At 39.6% G+C, this 12,549-nt stretch overlaps 2 protein-coding genes across 2 annotated transcripts; one reads left to right on the top strand and one right to left on the bottom strand.

Annotated features, from left to right (window-relative positions):
• The first annotated feature begins 224 nt into the window (after window positions 1-224).
• Window positions 225-2,792, top strand: LOC131891682 (uncharacterized). Its single transcript, XM_059241310.1, has 3 exons — window positions 225-1,062; window positions 1,761-2,444; window positions 2,512-2,792. The coding sequence occupies exons 1-3, from the start codon at window positions 232-234 to the stop codon at window positions 2,623-2,625; spliced, it is 1,629 nt and encodes a 542-aa protein (XP_059097293.1). The 5' UTR covers window positions 225-231; the 3' UTR covers window positions 2,626-2,792.
• A 5,242-nt stretch (window positions 2,793-8,034) lies between these two features.
• Window positions 8,035-12,326, bottom strand: LOC131891458 (protein vein-like). The gene is made up of 8 exons (XM_059241046.1): window positions 11,611-12,326; window positions 10,920-11,087; window positions 10,043-10,299; window positions 9,261-9,432; window positions 8,929-9,050; window positions 8,767-8,863; window positions 8,497-8,567; window positions 8,035-8,349 (listed from the first exon to the last, which is right to left on the bottom strand). The coding sequence occupies exons 1-8, from the start codon at window positions 11,802-11,804 to the stop codon at window positions 8,096-8,098; spliced, it is 1,335 nt and encodes a 444-aa protein (XP_059097029.1). The 5' UTR covers window positions 11,805-12,326; the 3' UTR covers window positions 8,035-8,095.
• Window positions 12,327-12,549: the final 223 nt, after the last annotated feature.

The following is a 12,549-nucleotide window of genomic DNA, read 5'->3' as shown; positions in this document are numbered from 1 at the left end:
CTAGACTTAATTTGCTAGTCCATACGATCTCACTAGTGCTATGGTCCATAAGAAAAATGATCCTCACGTTTAACTGCCAGGATATGAATTTTGTATTAGGGTAGGAAATACCGTAAACAAGCGAAAGTGTTACCAAAATGTGCACATTAATTATTGATTAGGATTACATGAAATGTCCTCATTTTCAGTATATGTTCCACTATGATCGTGAGAACAGCTTTTGTCATTTTCATGACATGGGTAATTGGAGCCGAAAGGTGTGGAAAGGAATCCAATTTGGCCCGGATCTTACAAAATAATGGCTGGAATTACGTGATGGTCGTCCATGCAGGTCCAATCACTCAAATGTGTCAATGTTTGGTGCAAGAATTCATGAAAAGACAGGTTTATGTAAGAAGCGTGGCATCGCGCAATTTGGAGATCACTCACGATTCCATGTCTCACTACTTGTTTATACTCAATGCCCTACCTGAATATGACCATTTGGAGCCATTGATCGCCGCCACCAAACCTCAAAAGAGCGCTTTGATATTGAACATTCCATCCGAGACGGAAGAAGACCTTTTGATCCGAATCAAAGTGCAAGATTTATATTTTTACCTATGTTCCCAAAGGCGTCATTGGCGGATCCGTTCCGTCATTTCCACACCAAGATTTAGCCACCCCGTGATCACCGAAGTGGTTTTGGACCCTGGCCTTCGATTTATTGAGGTTTATGATCTTCAGGGACAGACTTTAACCGAAATAACTGTTTCTCACCGCCCTTACATGTTCGAAGAAAACGGACAGGCCCGAGGCCTTTTCCTTGACCTTTTTGGGACGCTGGAAAACAAATATAACTTTAGCGTATCCCATATCTTCGAGTCTGATTGGGGTGTGACGCCAATTCAGGGGACCTTTGAGAATGGCACCTTTGGTGGGACCATGGGAGGAGTGATCAATGGGGCCTTTGACTTGAGCCTTTCATCGTGGCTGGCTGCACCTGAGCGAGGCCCCCTTCTTGACATGGAACCGGTCGGCATAACTAGCTTTGTATTGGCCATCGTGCCTAAAACACTAGAGGTGTGACAAATGATTTTATTTTATGAAAGCTAGTTTTAACGGGTAGAATTTTGACTCTCTGCCATGCAAAGGAAACCAACCGAAAATGTTCAAAACTTCATTGGAATAATAGGTGATATCTTCGTGGCTTGTCCGCTTCACCGCTTACCTGCTTGACCCTCTCAAGCAACCAATGAAATTCTGCGTCGATCGAAATTTTTAACTCAGATTGGTTGAAGAATAAGGCAAAGTGGTCAAGCAGTCAAGGGGTTAAGCCACGAAAAGATCTGCTATTTTGTCTCTCTGTTCAAGAGTGGCTGGAAAATAAGTTACCAGTCGATAGAACAGAGAAATGACCTATGAAACGTTGGCTTCAAACTGTTTTGAGTAAATATTTTGCCTTGAAATCCTACTTACTTAACTGGCCGTCACTCTCTTTGCGTGAGGTTAATATAAGTTTGCATTTTAAGAAGTTACTCCTTAAACTCTCTTTTTTCAGAGAAGCAGGCAGGTTCTCGGTCTTCTTTTCAAACTCGTACGCACGAAAAAGCGAACTCATGAAAGGTTGAAACATCTTTGTTTTTCTTCAAGCTTAATTTTTAGAAACTTAAAAGATGCCGTTGAGTAAAAAGCTAATCCGTATTTTTTTACATTTTCTTGGTCTTCTGCCTGGTATGATTTTGGTTGTTTTCACTTTTCATAATGATCTCTCTTTACAGGTAGATGTCAAGTTCTTTCAGCATCCCTTTTCCATTGATGCCTGGTATGGCATCCTGCTTGTTGCTTTCCTCATCTGCGCTACAATCATTCCCCCTTCACTGATTTTGGGAAACTATGAAAACACCGATGCCTACAATTTGGCCTCCTTAAGCGCTTGGTCTTTTTTTCTCCTCATCAACTCATTCTACGGCGGGGCCTTGACTATGTTCTTCAGTACCAAGGCTGTTCCACCCTTTACGGGATTTCGCGAAATCGTTCAAGCTTATCCCAATTGGATCCTCAAGACCACGGTCGGGACAGACATCTATTTCTATGACAGGGCTGAATCTGGGGATCCGGATTTCAAGGCGTTCTATGAGCGAATGGTCGAGAATCCGGAAGAGACTACGTTTACAGATATCGCTCATGTTCTAAAAGAAATGGATACCAATTATATAGGCATCATGTCAAGTGCTCATTCCCTTCAATATGCATTTGAAACCAATTTGGACTTGACGACTCCTTTGGAAATCTTGGAGACCCTGAACGAAGCCTGGTACAACGTGATTCTAACGAAGAACTCTCCGTTAAGTCCAGTGATAAAAAGAGGCATAAACTCTCTTCGAGATAACGCTTTATTGGAAAGAGCTTCGACCAAATGGCTTGGATTTAGAATACCAAAGGCAACTGAAACTTCGGCATTGGTACATGAAAAGTACTTTTTTTTTAAATCTGTTCGAGCGTCATTATCATATGTTTCCTTTTACATAGGTTCTGGGCGTAGGGCATACTCTTCTGGTGTATATCATCATGACGTTTGCTTGTGTCCTAAGCTTGACCTTGTTAGGAATGGAACATCTGTATGCCAAGACATTTTCCAAATAAGGGTGCACCTTGGAGTGATTTCAAATAAAAGGTTTCGTACGGCGGCTGATAATATTTCCCGTACACCTCTTTGTCCATCATGCCAACTCACATGCTCCCCAATTCCTCTCTGCAAGTCATTCGACTTTGGTTATTGGTCGGACCAAGACCTCTCCTCCATTACTGAAATACATCCAAGTTTTAATATCGCTCGGTTGACATCATTCCGCACCTTCAACATCTTTCTGGTGGTGCCATAAACTTTAAATTCGTCTTTTGGCTTAAAAGTTCAATTTAAGAGCATGCAACAAGCAATTTTTGAACACGTTAAAAATCATTAGCTGTTCTCCTAATGTTAAATATTGTGAAGGTGTTGTGGAAGGTCCGGAAAAATATTCTATTTTTGGACTTCTTGAATTCTATGAAGTTATGACTAAGGCTTGCCAAAACTTGCATTCTGCAAAAAACTTGGAAATCCCAGAATTTTCCACAAATTCATTGTATCTGCAAACTTTCCCAATTCATTTATTCACCCACACAAACGCTATGAACACTACACGTGCACAGCAGCCAAAGAGCAACGGAGGAAGTCACACATTGGTTCAAAATTCTTTGGAGATAAAAACGGAGCAAACTAAAATGCGTCAATTCCCAAACAGGAATGAAGAAATTTATGAATTTTAATGTCCATATAGATAGAAGGGCGAGACTAACGAAAACCGATTGCAACAATATTTCTTCGCTAGGGCTTTTATTCATATAATATCTTCTGTAAAACTTTGGAAGTAGAAGAGCTTCAAGACAATAAACTCTTATTTTTTTGTTTTTGCCAAACTTCTCTTCAAATTGGTAGGCATTTTGCTCTCCTCCTTTCCTAGGCCAATGCCCTGGCGGTTTTTTTTGCGCCCATGGTGATCCAAACAAACATTTGCATTTTGATCTGCTTTTGGTATGCATTTATGCATTGTTGGTAGTTTTTTCTTTTGCATAGTTGGCTACATGTTTTTAATCTCATTGGACGTCGGGTAGTCGGTCATTTTTGTAACACCCCATATTACATCAATCATCATAGCACCGGCACATGAACATGTATGAGCAGGTCGTAGATGCACATACATTTATATGTTTCAAAGCCAGCACCAACAACTTTCGATTTACATTATGCAGGGCTGTACATATTGCTTCATATTTTAGGGTCATTAGTTTCCGTTTATTCAAAGTCTTTCAACCTTACATACTATTTATTTCCCATCACGAAAGCGGCTTCTTTTTCAATTGAGAACCTTCCCTTTGTTTCCAATCTCGTGAAGGCTTTTCAAATAGAACCATGGCCTTCCTAATCAAAGGCCGTTTTTTGGACTTTTTGGAAACCACAACCCCGATTTTTTTAGTCCGTCACTTTCAATCCCCAATGACTCCGAGGACTCCTGACTTCAGCTCATCCCACATTATTCATCCGTTATACAATTTCACCAACAAAGAAAGGGCCATGTTGAAGATCCATATGGGGCATGTCAAGTGCAGGAAATTCACGGAAAACTGTGGTCCGGCACCCTGATTTTGAGCAGTTTGGGGTGGGAGAACTAGGACAAACATCACAATCAACTCGCACTATCCACCCATTGAATATTCACTAATTGAGTGATTTTGAGTGAGCTGTATCATAAAATCCAACAAAATGAGCATGTTTGTTGTAATGTGGTGAATGCTCTATCAAATTGGTTCAATACCGTAATGACATTTGCTTAGACAACCAGGTAAAATTGAATAAATGACAAAATTCAATGCATGGACAGTGCAGTTTGGCTGGGCATGTTGTCTTTGAGTTTACTCCGTGGAATAACGTCAGTTGTTCATGAACTCGTTCACTTGACAAGCCCTATAAATGGAAAATGCAATTTACCAATGGCACAAGTCGAGATCGCGTTCTAATGTTTGAAGCCAGGGGAAGCTAGGGTGGAGATGTCCCAACAAAGCTCAAAGGTGCATGGCGGAGCACTGAAGTTACACGGATTTCCCCTCACCGCCACCTTAGGCCATTGCGTTAAATCAAGACATTAACTCCAGTACGAATAAAACAAGATTATCCATACTGCATAGTACATTAAGGTGTTTTTAATTAAATAATGATCTCCTTGATATACAACTCCGTCCATATACTAAATATTTCTGAATGAATCTTGAAAGTCAGAAGAATAAATGAACATCAAATTAATCAAAAAACAATAAAATTGGTTTTTGATTGAAATTGGTGTAATATTGCGCAAGATTGGCTTGAAAACACACATAGATAGAAAATCATCAAGAGTCATTTTATTAATTGATGGGTAATGTACACTGACAAAATATATAAAAAATGTATGGAATAAGCAATAAAAGTGCATGTACATAAATGTTAACATATTAGAATATCTTGGATGGACAATTGATAATTTTGTCTAAATCCACACATTTGACAAAAAACATCAGGCGGCATTGGTGAGAAAGGAATCTTTTTGTAGAGTTTGAATTTCTACTTATTAGGAAGTTTGCATAAAAGGCAGGCATTATTTAAGGGGCACAGAGAAATATCAAAGTACAGTAGACTAGATCTCAATTTGCACTTTGGACTCCAATAAATTGTTTTTCTTGCAAAAGCATCCAAAATACCAAAATAGTCAAATAAAACAGGTGCCATATCTCTTAAAATTATTGTTTCATGATTATAAAGCATCCAAATGAGTTTAAAGAACAATACGTAGCTCAGAGCTACAGTATGTCTACTTTTGGATTGAGGGCCATTCCTAGAGTGAGAACCTTAGTTTCATAACAAATGCGTCAAATCACTTGAAATTTGGTCAAGATGTGTCTGAAAGAATTTTCTACAAATAATATTGTTTTACAAAAGAGAATTTATTGATTGTGTTTTGAGCAAATTCTTGTTTTATCAAGAAAACCTAATTAGCACTTTTCAGTTGTTGTACTTTAAGACATGTTTAAAGTCATTTTAAGTTTATCTGAATGCCTGGTTTTAAACACATACCATCAATGGTTACGAAAATGATATTAGTCACATATTTTGTTCAATAATTACGCCAATAACTGACATTCAAAAATTTCAGCGACAAAAGTTTAGGCCTTACTTGGCGGGAAAGGTTTGGTGATCACAAAAAGGTGGCGTTTCCTTGCTTTAGTGTCCTTGGTCTGTAGTACTCCTTGATCAAGTAAATGTAAATACTTAGCACTGATTTCTGAGAAAATTGCCCAAATCATGGTTTACGTGTATTTGATGATATTGACTATGCTAGTTACTTTTAACCCTTTTATCATATGTCAACCCAAGTTGAAGTCTTCTCTAGCAACCCTTGTCATCCGACAACGAACCCGACATCCGTTAATTGACAACACCGGTTGAAGTTGGGTGATTTACTTGGACTTTCCGTCAATATCTAAAAATACTTCTTGAATTACTCCAAATTCAAACGAAAAAGTAAGAAGAAAAAAAACCACTCGAGCAAGAATCTAAATGACATTGGCTCTCTTTTTGAAAACAAAAAAACGTCGGCAGGATTATAGCGCGCATTGTCAACTAAAACTGGTTCCAATTATTTTCCATTGTTATAAAATTTGGCTTCTTGGATCTTGGAGGCTGCGCCCGTCAGGGGTCGCTTTTCATACTCGTACTCTTCTACTAGAGAGCCCTATTTATTGGTTTGCTGGGCAAACCTAGCACAGTTTCATGAGTGTTTGAGCATGAAATATGAAATTGTTTCTCATTGTTATCTCAAAAAGAGGAAATTTGCTCGAAATAGCTTCAGCCACACATCTGATGGAAAATTTATGTACTTTGAAAATGCTAGACGCCATGAAGCACAACCCAGATCACCTGGATGAAGAGCATTACTTGGAAGAGATGAGTGGTTTTGGTTTCCCGCTACCAATTTCTCAACCAGGGATAATGAAAGTTGGAGAATCATTTGTCACTAGGATTAAGAACACAGCTACTGGATTGGTGGATGTAAACGAAGTCTTAAGTTCCCACATCTCAACAGAATTTGGGCAACTGAGAGCGTCCATTTCCGAACACTCAAAGGTCTTAAATGAGCAGTCAAATGGAGTCTACGAAACTATTCACAAACTAACCGGCCGGAAAGAAACAGATCTTGGATCACAACGGAGGGGAACAGCAATGGGCACTTTGAATGACCATAAGAACCTTGGGATGACCTCTCTTCCCATATGAGTGGCTCCTCTCTCGCATCTGGAACTAAAAGACCATCCAGTTCTGATCCTCTGGCAATCTGGGAAAAATATTTTGACCAAGAGGCGTGCCCTTCAATAGAGCAAAAAAGTGCTCCACTTGTCACCGATTCGACATGGACATATCTATGTCAACTAAGAACAATAGTTCTATTGACTCAACTTGCCTAAAAGACACTGTGAATATTTGTTGCATCAAAGCAAACTTCGTTATCTTTTCCATCTTGTTATTATGCAAGACTTATGCTGGAAAAATTTGTCTGGTTTACTTAAGAAAAAAAATTGCAAAAAAATGAAAAAAAAGTTCATAAAGAATAAAGGTTGAATCAACAGACGTTTATGATATGCTGCTAGCAATGTACAGTCACGATTTTCCGGATGCCATTGGTGGAGCAGCGTATGGAAGATCGGTAGAAGATCAAGTCTGGAGAAGGAAAGTCGAAAAGAGCATTTGCCTAAAGGACGGTCACTTCGAGAAATCCCTTCCATTTTGTGACCCAAATCCAATCATGCCAAAGAGCAGAAGCCAAGCCGTTAAGAGAGAAACTCAAAAAATGGGAGAGGTTAGAAAGGTTGGGATTGTACAGTACTCAGAGAAGGTACGAAAGGTTTTTGACTAAAATTCCAGATCAACCTTATATTCAAGGATTAGCCAGATCAGCCAACTCCAATTCGTTGGTCGATCAAATAATATATATAAAAAAAGTCAAGTAAAATAAATAATCTTCTCGTCTTGAACTGCTGGGATTCCAATCCCGGTAGCGGTAAGGAAGTCCGCACGAAAAAAAAAATCGCGACCCCAAATTCAAGTGTGATTACCAGACGTTTATGGAAAATATGAGTACCAAGGGCTACGTAGAAAAGGCACCCCCAACTTCAAACGACGATTCTGCCCAAGTATTCTACCTTCTACACCATTGGGTGTATCACCCACGAAAGCTGAAGAAGTTACGAGTTGTGTTTGATTGCTCAGCTCCGGTCACGGGAGTCTCCCTCAACTCGAAGCTTCTTCGACTTTTCGTGATACTTAGGTTACTTATCTATGAAATGATTGATGTTCAGATCATCACAGTTTGAGCCAACATCTCAATATGTTCAAGCACGCACCTTTTCTTTTTGTAGTTCGAACTATTCCATTAATAATGCGGCCAGCAAGTTTCCCAGAAATTAGAAGTTCAGGCATGCATGAGATCTTCTGTCATATCTTGTTTATTAGTAATCGATTCGACAAGGTGTGGCTCGTTTTGTGTCTCTAAGCTAGGTGCTTTCCTCGCTCGGCCAAATGAGATTCTTGGGTTAAAGCCATGGCCTCCAATTTGGGCGTTTGTAGGCGGAATCGGCGGTACTGGAACTCCTCTTGGGCTCGCCTTAAGTCTACGATTTGACGCTCTACGGATTTCCATTCGGTGAATTCGTGTCTGGACATCTCAGTGATTGGAGGCTGCTTCCAAGCTGCGCAGATTTCCCGGAAATGAATGTCGTGCCCATAAGGACCACAAGCCTCGCCTAAAGCAATCAGGTTTATATTATTTTGTTGATAATATGTGGAATACTATACACAGGAAGCTCGGACAGTGAATTTTGTCGGTCGCAAATTAGTAGACCAAGGTGACTGTGAAGACACCAAACCTCGAATGAATCAGGTTCACTTACTTTCTACGTATGGCAGGTCTATTTGAGCTTTTTTGAACTGGCACCTTTGACCGACAAAACCGTCTCGACATCTAGAACAATGAGTTCAACTTTATCAAAGTGCATGATGATCTCATTAATTATGTTTATGCCCAATAATACAATGTCAAAAATCAGACTGTTTTCTTAAAGCGTTTATCGACGCAATTTGGAGGGGATCACTGAAGAGATGAATGGGAAATTGAGAAAAAGACACAAATTCAAAGAATGATTTGAAGGGCAATGACTTACTTGCAAACTAGCTCCCCGATGAATTCATAATAGAAACAAGAGCCTCCATTCAGACAAAATGAACGAATTGGACAATTTGACACAGACGGGTCTGGCGCTGGAATGTAATTGTTTTTATTTGACTTGACTGTTTTTCTGCATTGGAAGGTTTTATCAACTCACCAGAGTATCTGACACTAATACTGACTGATTGACTGTGAGATCCTAGAGCATTAACCGCCTTGCAAGTGTAACGTCCTGAATCTGTGTGTCGAACATTACTGATGCGTAACGTTGATCGTCGTCTAATAAAGAATCATTAAGGTGAATTAGCACATTGACATGACCAGTTCTTTAACTTCACATAATTTTAACGCATTTAATTATCATAAGATCTAATTTGATTATTTGGTAGAGTCTTCTTTTATGTCAAGCTCTTAGCCCCAGCCTATCAGCGTATGTATGTTTTTCAACTGACAGGTCCACATAGATGAGAGGTCCACCCATTACTTTACCTTTTTGATCGAATTTTGAATCTCATCGTTGAGGAGAGTTCTTGGCCATTGCGAAGCCATTGAATCTCTGGAATCGGCTGACCTATTGGAACTTTACATTTGAGCTTTACATTATCGCTCTCATCAATGGAGGACGATGGTTTGGACAATGGCGAAACTTGCGGTCGTGAGGCTAAAAAGATGCACAGACGGGTAATGTCAATTGAAATTACAATCGCATAATGGCAACTAGATTTCACAGTAAATGTAAGAAATTACATGAATTACCCACAATTGCAAAATATCGTATACACATTGAGAAGGATATCGAAAATACACGATTCCTGACCAACTTAAACAAAAGTGTTTTTAGATATTTGGACACCAAATTATTCCAATTTGTTTATCAAGTACTCAACTGGCGGCCAGCCCGATTTGAAACATCGCAATTTCAGAAACTAAGTCTAACTTTTTTTTTTAAAAACAAGCAGAAAATTTAACTTTCAAACTCCGGTGGAAAATTATATGTCCAAAGCCTTAAAAAAGGGTTTCAGCATCTGTAAGAACCGATGGATTAATCAATCGCCTGTACTGTATGTTTGTCTATTCAAGGAAAAAAGCCGGGTTTGTTATACTAACTCCTACTAAGAAAAAAATTAAAAGGCCAGCAAGCCTCGTGGTCGCTCTAGTGCGTATTCGAATCTCCTGAGTAAGTACAGCTAGTATTCCTCATCGTCTGGGATAGGATACTAATGATGGCGATTACTCGCGGGAAGTGGGCTGAGCGTTGACGGCGGTCTTACCACATCCTTCACAGAGGGTCTTTTTAGCGATGCGTCTGACGTCTTTGGTCCAAATTTCGGGTTTGGCTATGGCCACATATCGGGCTGGACCGAGACGCTTGATGAATATGAGATACTTTCTGTTCGCCTTCACGTCAAACTTGATTGGGAACTCACAAAGGGGATTGACCTTTTCGTCTTCGTCCTCTTGCTGATACATGAGTTTCACGTGGCGACGCAGCTTTCGCGGCAACTTCCCTTTCAGCACTTTCAACACGCTAAAACGAACAAGAAAGCATGGATGATGCTAATGATGATGAAGATTAGAGCCTGGATGTGAAAGTGATTTTGTAAAGTGCTTTTGAAAATATTTCACCTTACCAAAAAGAAGCTATAGATATGGGTATAATGACAACTGCAGTGGTAGCGAGGATGTAATTTGGCATATTTAACTTTTATGCGGTCCATTTCTGACAAGCCTAACATTAAAAGGTTGTGTCTTGGAGTTATTTCTGATAATATGATCATGATTCGTTTTTGAAGGTAACTTGTGCAAATATAACTTTAATGTCAACCATTCAAAACATGAACGCATTTGCGATGAAACCAAAATCGAAAAAACAGTATTTAAAAGCTGTACAATCAAAAATCTGGCTAAACACATTTGCAAACTGTTACTCTATTTAAAAGTAAATCTTGTACAATTCTTAAAAAAGGGTCAAAAGTTTTACATACTTCAAAATGTCATTTTTATTGATTCATGTAAGAAATCAGTTAAATTGGATTATACACCTGAAAATAATGCCAACAAAACCATTTCGCACCACTTAAAACTAAATACGTACTCTAGGGATGATGCAAATCATGACGATATAGGAAATTTGAATTCAGAGCTTACCGAAATGCAACGGAGTAAAGAGAATTGAAACCAGTACTCCGCGAAATAAGTCGTCCTTGAACGAGAATGGGTGTGAGCACGATCTTGTCTTCAGGTTTGGATTCCTCGAGGGCATGGCAATTCCTGGAGGTGGCTCGCTCAACTTTGGTCCCATTGCCATTGGCCTGTCTGCATGAGGAAAATTGCACATTGTTTCAACTCACTGGGATCTGTTTTGCACATCGGAAATGCTTCGGTGGGGGGATTTATCTTTTTTTTTTAAATAAAAAACAATTAGTCTTTGCTTGCCCTCAACTTTTCTCGAGGCGATTCAACGCTCGACGCACAAAAAACAAAATTAGCGTACAAAGGTGCTTTTTCACCGAATTGGTAGTTTACTGGACGAGTTTCAAGACCCATTGCAGAACTGAGACACTTCAACTCCAACATGGTCTACCAAAAATTTTCAATCCCGGGCCAAATTTATATACAACAAAATCAGTCGAGAACACATTGAAGTTTTAATTACTTTATTAATGTTGTTCGAGATTACGAGGTATCCAATGCTTTCTTTACTTTTGAAATGAGACCATTTTTGTAGAAATAGGTAAACTAAGCATCTAAAATCTAGGCTTTTCATTAACTACGTAACTCCTTTAATTCAAAACCACTGACAAACACTTTTGAAGTGATAATTGAAATGGACCTGTACCTGAGAATGAGGGTTTGGTATTCTTGCATGAGTAGTTGGCGTTGTTTGGGGATGGGTCTGAGCCTGGTGAAAGAATTTGGCCATGGTTGAGGATCACAAATAACCACTTGGCCCATGACCAAGATAGCCAAAAACAGGAACAAGAGAGGGATGATGAAAATCCCACCACTTCTAGCACACACCCTGTCAATCATTTTGGGGGGTTGTAGAGGGCTTCCATGATCTTTCCGTCACCTTCTCCACTACCACTTCTGCCACCCAAGCACCCCTTGATGTGAATTTCCGTTTTTTTGATCGTGTTTATGAGCCACGAACCCGAAGACACATTCTTCGCGTGTCTTCTGAAATTCAATTGCATACAGGGTCGCTTTGCTCGTAAGTAGAGTTTCAAAATCCGAGCGAAAGGCAACGGCAAAGTCGCCGCATCCGTGCCTTTTGCCCAATTTCTCAGTGTAGACTCGAATATTGTTGACTCTCCTCTATTCCCTCGCACCTGGGGCAAAGTGTTTCCTCTATCCATGTGTCCTGGAAAGCATACCTGCGCACAACAACCCACCCAAAAGCTATTTTTCATCGCCTACATGTCTAGCTCTCTGTTTCCCCAGGTTTGGCAAGACAGACGAAGGATTGAACAAGAAGTTCACGATAGGTTTTGTACCTGAAGGCTTGTAAATATACCCAAAACCTACTTGTAAATCTGGGGGTAGGCAAAGAGAACGTTTTTGTACTTCCAAGTTCAGGACTAACCATGATGTTGACCAAACAGTTAAACATTGCTGGGGTTGTGTAGAGTCATAGAAATGTCTTTCAAGAATGGAGTGACAGAGTAGTGGGTGATAAGTAATAATAGAAATAGATTGACTTAGTGTTTCAGGACTTGGCAAAGTCCAATGGCAATTTCATACTTAAAAAAGGGATTTGAAGCACATATAAAGAAGC

This window comes from Tigriopus californicus, chromosome 12, assembly GCF_007210705.1.
Source record: "Tigriopus californicus strain San Diego chromosome 12, Tcal_SD_v2.1, whole genome shotgun sequence".
Lineage (NCBI taxonomy): Eukaryota > Metazoa > Arthropoda > Copepoda > Harpacticoida > Harpacticidae > Tigriopus > Tigriopus californicus.
The sequence above is the reverse complement of the archived record's forward strand: the minus strand, read 5'-3'. Positions and strand labels throughout refer to the sequence as shown.